Raw genomic sequence first — 17,029 nt, 5'->3', positions numbered from 1 at the left:
CTTATATATAATTACAATATTAAAGTCACAAATATTTTTACTTCTACATATATACAAATATATATGCCGCAATCAATTAATATTTTTAATTAATACATTATTAATCTTTTAATTATAATCTCTGGCTGGACTATAAATTTACTTAACATATACATAATCGGAACTTATTCAATAAGTAAATATGGTAGCAAAATTGCGGATATATTGATTTATATGATAAAATTATCTATATCCTTAACGTTAAAGGTATTTAAAACAGATAAATTAAAATTGAAATATTAATCAATATTAAAGTAGGTGTAGTATAAGTGATAAAAATATTCTACAGTATATTTGGATAGACGAAAGTAATTATCGCTAATCACCATTTAGCAATAAAATTTTTTTTATAAATAATGAATGAGATATTATTAACAGAAATTTAAAAATGAATATAAAACGTATAAATATAAAAACAAATTTCTAAGAAACATTGCATACATATTTACCAATGAAACTTTTTAATCGTGTAAGAAACACTTATATTTCACTGCTTATATTTTAGAAAAGCAAATCGCACAGGTTATAATACCAGTAAAAAGTGTGCGAGTTATTAAAAGTTTGAATTTGTTGATATTCCTGAATGTATTATAGTAATTGCTCATGTATATCAATATCAATCAGTTTAGAATTTTTAATATCATTTTTAATATGATTTTTCTTTATAAAATGCCGATATTTGTCCATATTTAGATGCGTATATAAAGGTGAACATAATCATCTATTATTACCATTACTATTTCATTCTAATTTCACTAATTCACAAGTGATACTTCAAATATAATAAAAAAGCACATTGAATTATTTTTAACTTAATAATTTTTATGTGAAAAATAAAATGATTGTTTGTAATAAGTAAGTGCGTGTGTGTGTGTGTGTGCGCACGCACGCTTGCGGACGTTAAGTCTTATTTAAAAAAATTGTTTTACAAAAAGTAGAGGGAAAATTTGTGGTGTTAAATATTATTTTTAAGCTTCACTCTTATTAAATTTTGTATAATGTTCCTTTTTATTATATGAAGAACAAAGTTATAAATTGTACATATTAGGACTTTAACTTTAATTTCTTTATCACTTAGTTTAAAAGTTACATTAAAAGCGACTAGTTTTATCAAAATACATATCTTTATTTCACTATATTATTAATATATTGTAAAAGTAAGTGGCACTAATAATTCGTTGAACATGTACTAAATAAAATATAAAACAGAAGTGAAGCCAGATATTAAATTGTTGACGCTTACTTATTTTTATTTATAGAATCTATTAAAATACTTTATTTTAATTAAAATTAGTCGCTCGTTCTTATTGAAAACTTGATATTTACTCGTGTATGTTTTATCAATTATTTCCTATATTAAGAAACTTTTTAGACAAATAATCTAAGTAAATCTGTAAAGTAATAAAATTTAAGAAAATATGAACCATTTCGATTTTATAAATAAGTTTAAAAAATTAGGAGCATTGATATGTAAGTTAAAGAAATATTAAAAAAACATTAAAAGTTAAAACTTATTAAAAAGAACCCACAAACAAAGGATGGAAAGCTGAGAGAGAATAAAAAAGAAGACATAAACATATAATATCATTTAATGGGTTACCTGAACATGATTAAATTGCATCCGTAATTTTTATATAAGATTTTCATTATGGTCATTAAAAACATGATAATATTTTTTTAACTGTTAAACTTGATTTTTATGATATAATTATTTGTAATAACAGTATATTCTTCATTATTATTAGATCTTAGATGAATTTTTTGAACATTTTAATTTTCTTTATCTTGTAGACTAATGTATTTTCTTTATATGTATTTCGTTAAATAAAAAGTAAGCAAAATATCTGAAATAAATTTTCCATTATTATTGTATTCTAAGCCAATATATGAAGTTTTCATAATACACAAACATCTCAAATAGAATTTTCGATTATTTCATTGTTAGTTATATATTTAGTTTAGTTTTTAGTGCATTTTTTTAGTATATTTGACGGTTTTAGCGACCAATTATTTACAAGTCCATTTTATCGAGATAAGTATTGGTTGCGTAAACCGAAGGGGAGAAGCTAATAGAAAAATAATTTGACGTGTGCGCTAAAATCGCCCACGTAATGACTTGTAGATTCAACTTCATTATTTAATCAGCATCTGAAGCTACATATGATATGTTTATTTCCAGGAAAATAGATGTACCTTTTCCACTATTATATACATATTTTCATTCCGAAGAATGGAAATTACGTAGGAACTGAATGTTTGCAGATAAAAGCGAAGCAGAAATATTTTTGAACATTTGAACAAATGGCTTATACAAATGGCTATTAGTATTTTCATTACATGTTACAAATGTCGACAAAGGTTTATCAAAGCGTGCAGTGTTACAGATGAGACGTCATTGTTCGGTTCGAAACGCATCATACAAATGGCTGAGAGATTGAAATATTTCTTCTAAAAGTCAGCGTTCCAATTACTATCAACTTACAAAGTTTGATCTTAATCGGGAATTTATCAAATCTAATATAAAATTCCCATCGTAGTCCAAAAATTATAGCATCTATTTTTCTTTATTCTTCTCCTGCTCCTCTTTCTTCTTGTAATCTCTGAATTCTTTTCACTTGAACTTCATCGTTACAAGATATTTTTATCCCGTCAAGCGGCAAAACAAGAGCCGAACCCGCACTAATAACTTACGCTCATTGTACGAACCAATGGTGATAACAAATAACGCGGTCAGCGTGACAAAGCGCCGGCGTGCACGTAACGTATTTGCAACGCTTCCCCTGTTTCTCAAGCACCTCGGCTTCGATAAACTCTTATCCTGTTTCTTCCTACGCCCTACCTTTGTACATAATACGACCAGTTCATCTTAACGTATTACTCATCAACAACAAATTTCTTTATCCGTCTACGTGTCGGCTTTTCTTTTCTTCTTTGCTTCCATCTGTATTTTTTTTATTTTTTTAAAACCAAATTACATTTTTACAATACAATATTCTTATAGTCTTTGTTTTGACGATACAAATGAATTTTTATTTATTTTTTCATTTGTTCGATATAAATTCGGATACAATTGATATTTCTGTTATATATTTCTTTTCAATCAATTACAATATCGAATGTATTCAAAGAATTATCATATTCTGAAATATAGAGTTTCTATCATTATTTTATGTACGTGTTATATATATAATTTCTATTCTCATGTGTTGTTTTGTAAATTACAAAATCTACACGTATTTCACAGTCATGATGACGTTCATTGATCGTTTGCCTTATTAATTAATATAATTTAGTCAAAAAAGAGTTATTTTTTAAAAAGTAATCTATTTTATTTTTATTTCATTTATATTTATACAGATTGTATCATACTAGTATTTGTACACGCTTTACATCATAAGTTATTCTTTCTTCTAACTAATTTCTCGACAAATTAAACAGAATACTTATATTAGATAAACGTAGAACAAATTTAATGTTAATGTATTTAAATGTGTATTTACACCTACTCTTGTAATAAATTTATATTTTCTGTTTTGTTCCGAGATGTATTTTATAATTTAAAATACTAGTTCAATGACATGTCATTGTGCTTGCAAGATCCAGTAGCTGACCATTAATCGTCGCGTTGCCATCGGTTATTGCTGCTGCGATGCAACCAAATTGGCAGTGCCATTGGACTCGACTACTTCATTTCTGGCCTGCGACCTCTGTGCTCAAGATGAAAACAGAAAATGTATAGAATATATAAGGAACGAAAGAGTGGAAAAGAAAGAAATAGATAAAAAAAAATTAGTAACGGAGAATTCATTCTACATTCGAGTGTAAACTAATAAAATGCACAAAAGATTATTTTAATACTAATAAACTTCTTACGTTGTTTTTTAAAGCAATATTTATAATTTTGTTCAATTCAAAAAGCTATCTTATGAATTTTCTATTAAAGTAGCTTTATAATTTTAATAATTTTACTATAAATTGAAATTAAATAACTATACATGATTTTAAAATTAATTTGGAATAGAATAAAAATAAAAGTTTGTTTTACTTAATAATTCTTAAATTAGAAATTTAGCTTGTATATTTAGAAACAGTGCCCTGTTATGTAAATGCAAAGTGTAATATTAAATTTTGTATTTAATAAAATTATAAATTCGTTACATTTATCCATCATAAATTAAAATGCAATCTTAGATTTTACTCGTATAAGTATTTTGTTAGCGTAAACCTAACTGAGCTATTCAAAATTATTTTTGGCAGACTAAAATTGTTATTAGCGAAGGAAAATCGATGACCTTCATACTACTCATGTAATTTGTCTACGATATAAATATCGTTAGCCTATAAATTACATAGTTAACAAATTACAATTATTGACAACAATTTAATAAATTAAATAAACTTTTAAGTAAATATATCAACTATACTTTCAAAATTATGTAATTAGCTATAAAGAAGGAAAGCTTTTATTAATATGATTTTGATAAAATATAGTACAATATAAATTCAGAGATAATTAATAATACATAATTGAAATATAGAAATATTATAATTATACCAAACTAACTTCTATTTTTATAATTAACAAAAATAAAAAAGCACTAAATAATTTTTTGATACCGTATCATTATTAATAATATGTTTTTAAAACTTCTATTTTAAATCCATCTGTAAAATTTTGTTAACAAAACATTATTTTATTAGAATTATTAGTGATTGCTTATAATCGCACATACACCATCATTTTTCTAAAAGTGAATCATATTTGTAGTTTCTTATTATAGTATTCAAAGTAAAATTTGCATTCGTAATAATTACTAAATAATTAATTTAAGAATATGTTTTCATTTTGTTTATAGAAGCAGACGTGGCAGTGAGAAAAGTAAGAGACGAGGCCAGTGCAGCAGCTTCGAAAATGGTTGCGTCGACACATACTCTCGATAATTTGGGTGTTAGTCACATAGCTAGTGCAAGTCAACAACACCAAAGTCATCATAATTCTCAGCATATTCAACGGGATACAGATAAAAATCAACACGGGTATACATGTAATAAAATAAATCAGAGTGCTCGGGATAAACGAAGTCGCTTAAGCAACGTTATTAACAATTTACATAAGAAGGTACCTTCAGAAGCCATCAAGTGTGATTCAGAAATTATCAAAACGGAAGACGGAAAGACTAGTGTTGAGCGTAATCTGGAAACTCTGGAAAAAAACATCATGACAGTGCTAAGTGGAGTCATTGAGAGCGAGGAGAAAAACAGTAACAAGAAGGATTTGGAAACAGAAATGCAGCCTAAAGATTCTTTAGCAAAGCCTGTGGAAGCTATAACAACAAAAGATACTAAAGACTCGAACGGTGCTATTGTCGCAGTCCCTTCACGAGAAGAAGATGCCTTTCCAGTTCCAGAGGTTAGTTTTGAGCCATCCGAAGCAAACGAAAACAAGGTCGATGCCGCAGTTCCTTCAACCGACGAGGATGTAAATAAAGATAATAAAAATGTGCTGGAAAGTGAAAAAAGGGATGAAAATGATAGTTCGCAAAAGACCAATATTACTGAACTCCAAGATTCTAACATCACTACATTTAGCGAAAAAGACATCGATGCATGCAATTCGCGAAATAGTCAAAAGATGGAGGAAACAGAAGAAAGTCCTCGAACTCTTAGAGTGATTATATTAGATCGATTGACTGATCGTCATCAAGATCAGTCGGTTAACCAGGATATCAAAAAGGAAACTATCGACTCGGAAGTACAAATAGTTTGCCAAGAATTATTAAATAATCTTCTGGACGAAATTATTCAGATAATTGAGATACCGAGTCAAAATATTGCTCAAATTATCCAGAATGACTCCGAGATAAATTCGGATAATTCAACACAGAGTTTGCATTGTAGTCTACCACTAGATAAGGTTGCTTCAATATTACAAACCTGTCAAACTCAAAATTTATTACCAACTTTATCTTCACAAATACCGAGTGTTTCATCGATGGTCGTTCAAATCAGCTCTTCAAAAATAGCACCAATCACACAATTAATAGATAAATCATCAGTAAAGAATTCGATGAAATCAGCTTCACCAACTGTGAGGCATCTGTGCCTTTACTGTGATCGCAAATTCTTATCTATTTCATTACGTCAACGTCATACCGAGCGAGTTCATCAGATTAGCACTGGTCGACGTTCTGAAAGGAATTCACGAAAACCCTTACAGCAAAACTGCCAGTACTGTGTGGATAAATGTTCTGAAAATTTGGAGGGTTTATTCCAACACATGGTGAGTAGTCACAGTGATAAATATCACGGTTGCTTGCAATGTTCCACTAGGTATTTAACCAGGGATGCCCTGACCTTGCATATTCACGAGATACACAGTCACGTAACAGTGCAAATGGAGAAACTCAAAGAGCCAATTCTTACCTCGATAAAGGAGAGTAAGATATCCAGTGAAATCGTTGTTAGCACCAAAGAAGAATCGAATATTGCTATTATTAAGCAGTCACCTACAAAAGAACAGCCATCTAATCCCGACAGTCCGCTATTTGACAACTCGTTTTATAGCAACGTGAGCTGTAACATACGTGAAAATCTTTTGCACCACATCGATGGCAAAATTCAAATGGATTCTTCCTTGAATCCATCGACGTCACTTGCAATTAGCAGTTCTGTAGTATCTACGGATAGCAGTAGCAAAACGCCACAATATCAATTACCCATCGACATCTCTCTAACAGCTGTTACACCCGTCTACAGCAAGGATTATCTAATAGCTCCGGAGGACTATGAGAACTCGAGTGAACACGCGGGGAAACCCGGTAAACCTTATAATCGAGCTCATCCGCGCAGAGTGTCTTTTGAGAAATATAATTTTCCGAGCAAATATGATGGTAAAGAGCAGTGGAGCTGTTCTATTAAGGATCTGAGTAAATTTGATATTTCGACACAGCTTACGCTTCGTAAAAAACAGCGTTTCATTAAAGAATGTACGACTTTAAATAGATTAGAGAAGATTACGTTACTTGCTGATATCGACCAAAGGACCGAAGACAAGAAAAAAAGTGTCGACGACAACGTAAAACGGGTGGAAAGTATTGTGGTGTCGAATGTGAATCCCGATAAAATTGCCGACAGTGTTCAAAGTGAAAAAATAGTGATAAGTGGTGATGATGGTGATAGTGATAAAAAAGAAAGTAATGAGTGTGTAAATGCATCTCCACCACTTAAGAAAGTGTCGATAGAAGAACAAACGGTATTTAGTAGTGAGTTCGAGAGTTTTATGAGACTGAAGAAAAAAAACGAGGAAAATAAGAACAAAGAAAAACTTACGGTTATTTATGCCGAGCTTACTGGAGAATGGTCGCGCCCGCGAGTTTACGTATGCGGCGCATGCGCCGAGAGATACGTAAGTAGTAAAACCTTTAAACTTTACCCTAGTTAATAAATAATTATTTTCTATTTTATGCGCTACTTTCATCGTGATAAGTAACTCAATAATAAGTTTCAATAACTTTTGTTTTAAAAAAAGCACTTCTTTAATTGGAATTGATTGTAATTTGTGAAATTTAAGGACTATGGAACTATATTAAATTTTAGTTTTTATTATTTACAATTTTTAGATGAAGAATTTTAAAAATCTGAAAAATTAATCAATCCTTGATTGATTAATTATTAGCTAGAAATTATTTAATTAGACAAAAGCTGAATTTGGCAAGTTTCCATAAAATTATTATTATAAGCTTTACAGGATATTATTATTATACAATATTACTTTGTTTATTTTATTTTTAATACTACAAAAATAAAATAAATTAAACAAATTTCAACTAAAAAAATTTAAAAAGATGGTGTTATCGTTTTTTCTATTATTAATTTAAGATTAATCGCTTAAACATACAATAAAACATACGATTAGATTTATTTAACACAATATTAAAATGGTGTTAATTTAAAAAAATTATCAAAGAAATTGATTTAAATAATACAAAAATGTTGTATTTGTTTTAAATTAAATTAGAATTAATTATTAAACATTTATTTAAGTTTTTTAAATTATTTTTATCAAAATAATATATAAATTTAGTGTATAATTTAAAAATTCTATATTTTAGTTTCATAAATTTATTATTGGTAAATATAAATTCCTAAAATTTTTAATATATTACAAAAATGTTTTTTATAAGATTTCTACTTAAAAGATGAGTAATATTATTGAGATATATAAATAGTTCTCAATTCTATTCAATTCTGAAAACAAAAAAAGAAATTCATAAGATATACTTCATTTACATTATATATAAAAATCAAATTTAAAACAACTCTTAATAAGCAAAAGTAATTGAAATAATATATTTTTAATATGGAAAAAATTGCTAAGCAAATAAATAATACCACCATCAATTACCTCATTGAAAAATTCTGTTTTTTACATATAAACATAAGTTTATACTTTGTATAATTAATAATAAATTTTTACTTTATAAAAATTTATTGTATGAACAAATATTAACGTTATTTAATTAATGATTCATTACAAACATATCTTATACATTTGCCAAAATGTAATTAAAATTATGTTTCCAATTTCAAATAAAATTGTTAAGTTTAGAAATAAGCTTTAAGAATACGTCTATATACTGTTTGTAAGTATTGTAATTTAAAAAAAAAAGTGGTTACAGTGCCAAACCAATTTATTATTTTTTATATTTTAGGAGTATGTGTGGTAATTGTAATGATTAATATATATTAATAATAAATTAAAGTTTATAAATATATTAATCTCTGATAAATTATAAATCAGTATCAATATGACAAAAAAACGTACAAAAAAGGGAATTAGACATTTATATATAACATACTTTTAAGGATATTATTTAAAATAATACTTTAAAATATTGTAATTTACTGACAAAAGTGTTTGTTTTTTAGGAAAAATTACTCTTATGGAATGTTTATTAAATCTTGTAGTATGTTGTATTACGACTGTTTTTCTGCATATAAAATTGCTATTTCTGTTAATAAAATTAATTAATATAAATTTTTTTATCAAATTATGAATCTATTCGTTCTTAAATTACATGAAATTTATAAATTACTAGATTAATAAAATAAATTACGTATAATGATTTCATTTGGTAGCTATAATTTTTATAATTCATTGAGTTATGCAAGTTTTTATCGATGAGATTGCAATAATTTTTGAATAGATAAATTAAAGTATAATCATAGAGAAAATGCAGAATTTAAAATAAATGTTTTTTTAAAGTTAATATTCTATTATATCGATTCATTAAATTTTTGTTTCCAATTTACTTAAAGCAAATATATCGAGTATTATTATTTATAGGAAGTTTATTGTTTTGATATAATCTGAGTAAAATGAAAGATGTTGTCTACATACAAATTTAAAAAAAAAAATGAATGCCTACGTTTCTGTTGAAATCACAAAATACTGTGTGAAAAATTAATGAAACACTAAATGTAGCTCAATTGAGATGCTACGTGCTAAGAATTGATTTTCGTTGATTTTCATCTATATGAATTTACACGAAGGCAAGCATATCCGGCGATTCAATTTGGTCGAATATGGGGAGTTTTCTTGGTGCTGATTGAATTGGATTCTGCGCAGATAGGTTTTAACATGTTCCATCATCTATACATTGGTTTTCAGTGTATGGTAGACCTTTACAAAATATTGTAAATCAATTGCACCGAAACTTAAATTTTTTACACGAATTCTTAATTTTAAAAGCATTTGTAAAGTTTTAGATATTATTAATCCATATTTTTACATAATTTCCAATCTGTTGTTATTTTCTTAATTTTGCATTTATAAATGATGTAATTTAATATGTAATAATTTAATAATGTTATTAATATTCTTCTGTGAATATTTACTATACTTAAAATTTTCGTTTAATTATGCTTTAGCATGCTGTTATTAACTTTTTAAAAATGTGTTCAACTATTCGACATATTGACAGTGTCTATAATTTTAAGAATAATTTATCATAACTGTATTTAAATTCACACTACAGTACACTGATATACACACACTGATATAGTATAATTATTCTATAAGCCAATTTCAAAACTATTATAGCTATTATTAGATTTTAATTGATTTTCATAAGCATCAATCTTTGATCAGTTTATTAAAAAGTCATTAAATACTTTCTTAATTAATGAATCTATTATCGTCTATATTTATTACCAAAGTTATTCTATATTTTGAAAATTCCTTGTTATTGAATATTTGAGCTACATTAAATATGATTTCAATTTCATTATATTAATTAAATTATAGACTGATTTAAAACAGTAGTTTTCACCCATTTATTAATTACAAAATTTTTAATGTTCAATTACAATTAACTTGATGGGAATTTCAACCAGATTAACTTAAGAGTCTCATTAAATTTTGTGAACGATTGGACTGAAACCATTGAAGTCTTACAATTCTTCCTTGTCTAACCTACAATTACGGAGGGTTTTTAGTTATTTAAACAAAAATTTATCTATTAAATATACTGCAGTGCCAAACAACCTATTTTAATTATCGTAAAAATTTATATAGTTGAATGTTAACATATTTAATGAAGTTACAGTATATTATAATTTATTTCAACACAACATAATAGCTATATTTTGAAACTGAATACGTGTATCGAGATGTGCAATAAGTATTCACAACAAATGAAAAATTTATTACAAAAAGAAAATTACAACTATGGATGTTGTTGCATGTTTGCCGAATAACCTTGTAATCGTTTCTGTTTGAAAATATTATTTTTATGTACATAATAAATAATTTATTCAAAATAAAGAAATTTGAATTAAATATTATATAATTTAAAAATAATAAAATTTACATAATACTATATAATCTTAAAGGTCAAAAAAACTATTTTTCGGCTTTTCAACATAAGTTTTTCAGCAAGTTTTTGTATAAATTTATTAGATTAAATTCGATTAGGCAAAATGAAACCGTCATATTAAATAAGCCAGCCCAATATTTCATACATTTCATACTAGTTTAGTTTTGGCAAGTCATGGATTCAATTCAATGTTTATTAAAAATAAGTTAAAATTTTATTTATATAAAATGTATATATAAATCTACAATATTTTAATATCACAGCTACATTTTAGAAAATAAGCTTGGAGTATTGCGATTGATTTTATTCAAATAAGAATATCAGATGAAAGTTTAATTACAACAATTAAGAAGACAGTAAAATATATCATTACTGCAATTATTAAACAATTAATAAATTATGACTTCATATATATATATATATATATATATATTCTTAAATAGTTATATATTTACTACGTATTACACGCAGCCCTTTTTTAGTATTTTTTTATTTCGACAAAGTTTATTTATTCACAAATATATTAAATATATAATAATGTACTAATATAATAGAAAATTTTAACTGATGTTTATGTATATAGCTAAATAGAACAATAGCAATAACAATATGCACAGTTTAATGAGATAGTCTTTCATTATTAATACAAGTTCAAATACCTGTCTCACTTATAATATAGATTATCATCTGATAACCTCATAATAATTAAGATCTATTAAGATATGCAAGTATTAACTTTTTTCTTGTAGACAAGTTATAAATTTACTATATGATACAGTATTTTATTGCATTAGTCAATCCTTTAATAAGAAAGTAGATTAGCCTTCAAATTGAGAACGTGATAGGAAGAATAAATATTTTGATGTTGACCGAACATTTATTTGTGTACATTTATATTTTAACAATTTTATTTAAGTACATATTTTATTGTGTTTTCAAATAAATTCTACACAAAATAGATTAGGTGAAAAATAGGATTAAAAATTTAGTTTTTAAATTACTTTCAAATATAATGTCTAATTTTGAAATGTCTATTTTGATTTATATTATATCAAATATTGGAAAAATTATTTTTATAATTTTTTTCAATTTTCTAAATTTTATATCGTAATATAGTTTATAATAATAAAAAACAATACGAAAAAAATATAAGTAAATTTAAATTTTAGTTGAAATTTTGAAAGATCGAATATAAAATTTTATTATGTAATCTAACAAACAAAAATTGAGTATCTTTTGAATCATTCTTAAAAATCAATACGAATATGTAAAACATTCTTGTAATATGATCTTATTTTTTTAAATTTATTGTTATTTTTTCTATTAATTTGTGTTTATGTTGTATTTAAATATTATTGGTAAAAAAATGTCTAAAGAATTATATTACATTGTGGAATAATGATAAATATGTTGCATCTATTAATATATTTATTAATATATTTATATAATTTTAAAATACAGACTTGTCAAAAAAATATTGGAATTTAGCTGAAGCTAGTACACAAATCTTTTATTATACAATAATTATTAAAAAAACTATTTATGATAAATATAAAATTTTTGTCAAAACACAGATTGCAATTTTTTCATTTTAATCTAAAATACGTTTTAAATTTATGTTAGCATTTTAAACACAATCCCTCTTATATTTTTTTAATGTGAATTTTATTTGGAAGAATTTATGTAGTTTTATATATTGGAACTAATTGAAAATTATCTTTGCATCTGTAAAAATATAGACTTAAATGGAAAGTTCAGACAGTGATAATATATCAATATTAAATTCTCTCTCATACTTACTAAAAACATTTTCTAACAATTCACTGATTTATTTAATTGAAAATTATTTTTCGTAATAATTACTATACCCGAAGACATTTTTTTAACTCTGCATTTAAATTTTATTGTAACTGAGACAAATGAGTATTTATTCCTAAGGTTAGTCGGTATGATTATAAGATACAAGCATACAGGAAGCGTACTATTCAGATAACTGCAAACCGAGTTCAAATCAATTTGGCAGTACGCGCGAAGTTAGAAAAATATATATTTGAATCGCTTTTCCATCTCCATCTTCCATCCCTGTTTCACCATAATTTCCCTTGTCGTCAACTTTAACATTATTTTACTTTGATTAACATCGGCTCATGCGAAATCTAACTGCCATCCTTTGGTTTTACCCATAGGAAACATTAAAGGAGTTAGAAGAGCACAAGTCCTCAGCTCATCCAAACGTTTGGTGCATGCACTTTGAATTCTCTGGGGATCAACGTGAACTATACAAGCATTTAATGTTTTTACCGGGGTGTACTGCCAGTCCGACCATGAGCATGAAGACACGGCAACAAACGATCGCGAACCTACCCCCAGAGAAGATTTGCACTAAGTGTGCCAAAAGCTGCACAAGCCTCGCTGAACTCCACCGACACATGCTTGAGTGTGGAGGTGACCAAGCCTGGCTTCTTGGCCTTTTCGGTAACAGTAAGAAGAAATGCAAGTGGCGGCCCTTTGGAAGCAGGAGCCGCAGGAGACGTCAACGAGGTATGAAGCGCAATATACAGAACTCGCAGACACCCAGGAACAATGTGTCTAAAGAACGGCCGACGCCCAGTGGGCCTCGGGTACGGCCCAGTGACCGTAAGTGTTAGTCGATTTTTATTATTTTTATTTTTCATCTACTAATTATCATATATATCCCTTCTGGTACGTTTTTTTATTTCACAGTAATTTTTAAGATTACGACTGATAGTTACCTTGAAGCCTCTTATATGCTCCGTGCCATTTACTTCTGGTTCATTACAATTTTTTTTAGATTTATTTACTTATCTATATATTTAGTTTATTAAAAATGATATAAAAAAATATTCTATACTTTGATATTAAATAAATAAAACACTTACTCTTCTTCTTCATCTACTTTGAATACACAATATTTTTTAATTTATTATGTAAAAAAATATAATGTATTTATGTATATTTTTTGTTCTTTTATTAGGCGAAAGCATTCAAAAAATGTTGGCTAATTTACCAGCAAAAAGATCAACAAGAAAAGTTCTGCAAGAAAACGCTGCTCGATCCCAAGGACGACTTCGAAATGTATGTTTCAATTTTATTTACACAATGCTTAAGACAGAATTTTTTTGTTCATTTCAATTTCAAAAATTGACTAGACTAATTGAACATAAACCTTTATTATTTTCCGTTTAGTAAGATGAAGATTATGGTATTGAAACAATTAATTTAAAGTATTTATAAGAAATATAAGCAGCTATGATTTATATAAATTATTGTTATTGATGACATTTTAGAATATTTTTAATTCCTATAATTGTATAATGTTATTTAAGTTAATTACTCATATTTCATACTTTTTTTAATAAACAAATACATTTATTGCAAAATTAACTTGATTTACAGTAAATTAACACAAATCCAAATTTAAATGTCATAACATAATATGTTGCAAGTATTATAAATTAGGATATATAAAATTTCATAGAAATACTTTAATTATAAAAATTTTACAGTGGAATTATTTTAATTATATTTATGTATTATTATAAGAAATTTATAAAATAAACATTAATATATTATTTTAGAAATCAATTAATTAACCGTTAAATAACATTCGGCTTCGGAGATTATACATATTATAATAAATGTCAAATTTGTATTATATTAAAATCAATGAATTAATATGACTAATACGAGTTTATTTAAAATTATCAAAGTATATTATTTTAGCGAAATGGAAATTTATTTATATTTTCATAACATTTAAATAAAATTATATTTATTTACCATTAGATATATTTTATTTCAAATTCGCCTTCGATCAATGATTATTAAAATTATTCATAAACTAAATTTTTAGTTTTAAAAAGTTTCCAATTTTCAATTTTATATTATTTTAAGAATTATTGTAAATAATTCATTAAGATGTAGACAAGTAATACATAATATATTTTAATAAATGTAATTACTATACTTTTATAATTTTATTAAAGTTTATTTGAATATTATTTATAGAATATTTTAAATTAATAAATAATAAATAATAATAAAGACTTGAAAATTAATAAATATCTATTTATGATAATAAAATTAAATTTTTATTAATGAAAAATTATCAGAGTCAATAAAAACTTTTATGTTTAGCACTAGTTTATGTTTTTACTATAAATCTTAAAAAAACGAGATTTTCTAAAAATGAAAATATGTAACTTTGTAATAATAGATTGCATATAGCAATATATATATATTGACATTAAAAAAATATATATGTGAGTTTATTTATGCTAACCAGTCTTAATTACGTGCAATAAAATTTGTATAAAATTAACTAGGATACAAAAAGAAATTAATCATTCCATGTAATATTATAATAAAATATAAATTTTACGATTTTTAAATCTACAGTGTTTCATCAATATTTATTTTATAAAAGCATATAATAATATTTAATTACCAAAAATTACCTATTTTTCATACAAATTAAAATATTTAATAATCTAATAGTATTGTATTTTACTACATTTTATTTTTATTTCATTTAATTACAATATACAATATTATTTTTACATGTTACTTGAATATAACTTTTTTATAAAAAAGATTTGAAAAACCAGTTTAATTCAAAATATAACTTAATAAAATTGATCGGTGTATTCAGTATTAAACTATATGAGTGTTAAAATATATTACTACAGCGAATAGATTTAAATTACAACGACATATAATTTAAACGTAGAAAAATAATAGAAATTATGTAATAAATTAATTATTTTATTAATTATTAAGTATTTACTAGAATTTATAAAAATTCAATGTGTCGGCATTTATAAATAGAAAATTGATAAGAAACGATCTTATCGGTCAGTTTTCGATAAAACTTTATTATGAGTACATAATTAAAAATAAATGTGTGATAGTAAATTGTATTTAGAAAGGAAGTAATAATATAGGAATAATAATTTATATATGTGAATCATTCCAATTAAGAAATATATTAAATTATAATACTATCAATATTTAAGCTTAAAAAGGGAATTTAATTACTTCTATTTTCGTTAATATCTCAAAATTGGGATCTCGGAAATAAATTTAATTGACTTAATCTAGAAATCAATGAGAAAGAAAAATTAGAACATGATAATGGTAACATGGAGTTTGAAAATGATATTTAAGAAAAAATCTCTGCAGACTGATTCTAATATTATGAAGTTAATTAAGTTGTATATTTTGTCATAAATTATGTACAGCAGTCGAATATAATATTAAATGCAAGTGCATTAATAGTTTTATATTAAGAGGGCTCATATAAAACTTAATAATTCCATATAACTTCAAGTAGGTTAGCATTACACAAACATATTCATATATATTTATATATTTGTATTAAAAATAAGGTACTGTATATGGTCGACATAAATTTAATACCTAATTGTAGGTCAAAAAATTTTTTGTATACTGTTATATGATAAAAATTCAAATAATTTATAATAATGCATGATGTTGCCATATTAAAAAAAAAAGTAGATACTGATAGAATGGAAATTATAGTTACAAATTGTAACTCTAGAGTTAAATTGAAATGTTTTTATTTTTCTTACTACCTCATTCAAAATTTCTACTATAAATAAAATAAAATTTTGTATTATTTTCTTAGCTTAAAATAACAAATATAATTAATTTATAAAACCATATAGTTTAAAATAAATTCGAATGTGTGGTTTTAATGAAACATTTAATCAAAAGCATTTTTTCATTTGGGTAAGGAATTTATATCTACTTTGTTAGTAAACGTTTAACTTCTAAGATTAAAGAATGAATGAAATGCATAAATATAAATAATCTATGTATTTGTTACCTATTTGTTATTCATTTATAAAAAAATTCTAGGAATAAACGCATTAATTATTTATATAATCTTTTAATATATACCAAGTCATTCCTTTCCTTAAAAAGGAATATACCTACGAACAATAATGCCAAAGTCATTACTGGGTCAATTGACTAGTTAGTTCACTTGACCTAAATCGCGAGAAATAGAGGAAATGCTGGACGCCTTATTAATGAAAACAAAAACATATTTTATCGATTTGTAGGATCTT

General features: G+C 25.3%; 1 protein-coding gene across 1 annotated transcript in view; it reads left to right on the top strand.

Moving 5' to 3' along the window:
* LOC105360833 (uncharacterized) overlaps positions 1-17,029 on the top strand; it is an 84,029-nt gene that overhangs the window by 49,970 nt on the left and 17,030 nt on the right. Inside the window, exons 2-4 of the mRNA XM_011497832.1 lie at positions 4,896-7,444; positions 13,103-13,553; positions 13,912-14,012. Of these exons, the coding sequence (XP_011496134.1) occupies positions 4,952-7,444; positions 13,103-13,553; positions 13,912-14,012 (3,045 nt within the window). The 5' untranslated portion in view covers positions 4,896-4,951. The remainder of the gene's footprint in view (positions 1-4,895; positions 7,445-13,102; positions 13,554-13,911; positions 14,013-17,029) is intronic.

Source organism: Ceratosolen solmsi, unplaced genomic scaffold (genome assembly GCF_000503995.2).
Source record: "Ceratosolen solmsi marchali unplaced genomic scaffold, CerSol_1.0 scaffold47, whole genome shotgun sequence".
Classification (NCBI taxonomy): Eukaryota; Metazoa; Arthropoda; class Insecta; order Hymenoptera; family Agaonidae; genus Ceratosolen; species Ceratosolen solmsi.
This window is presented reverse-complemented; position numbering and strand designations above follow the sequence as displayed.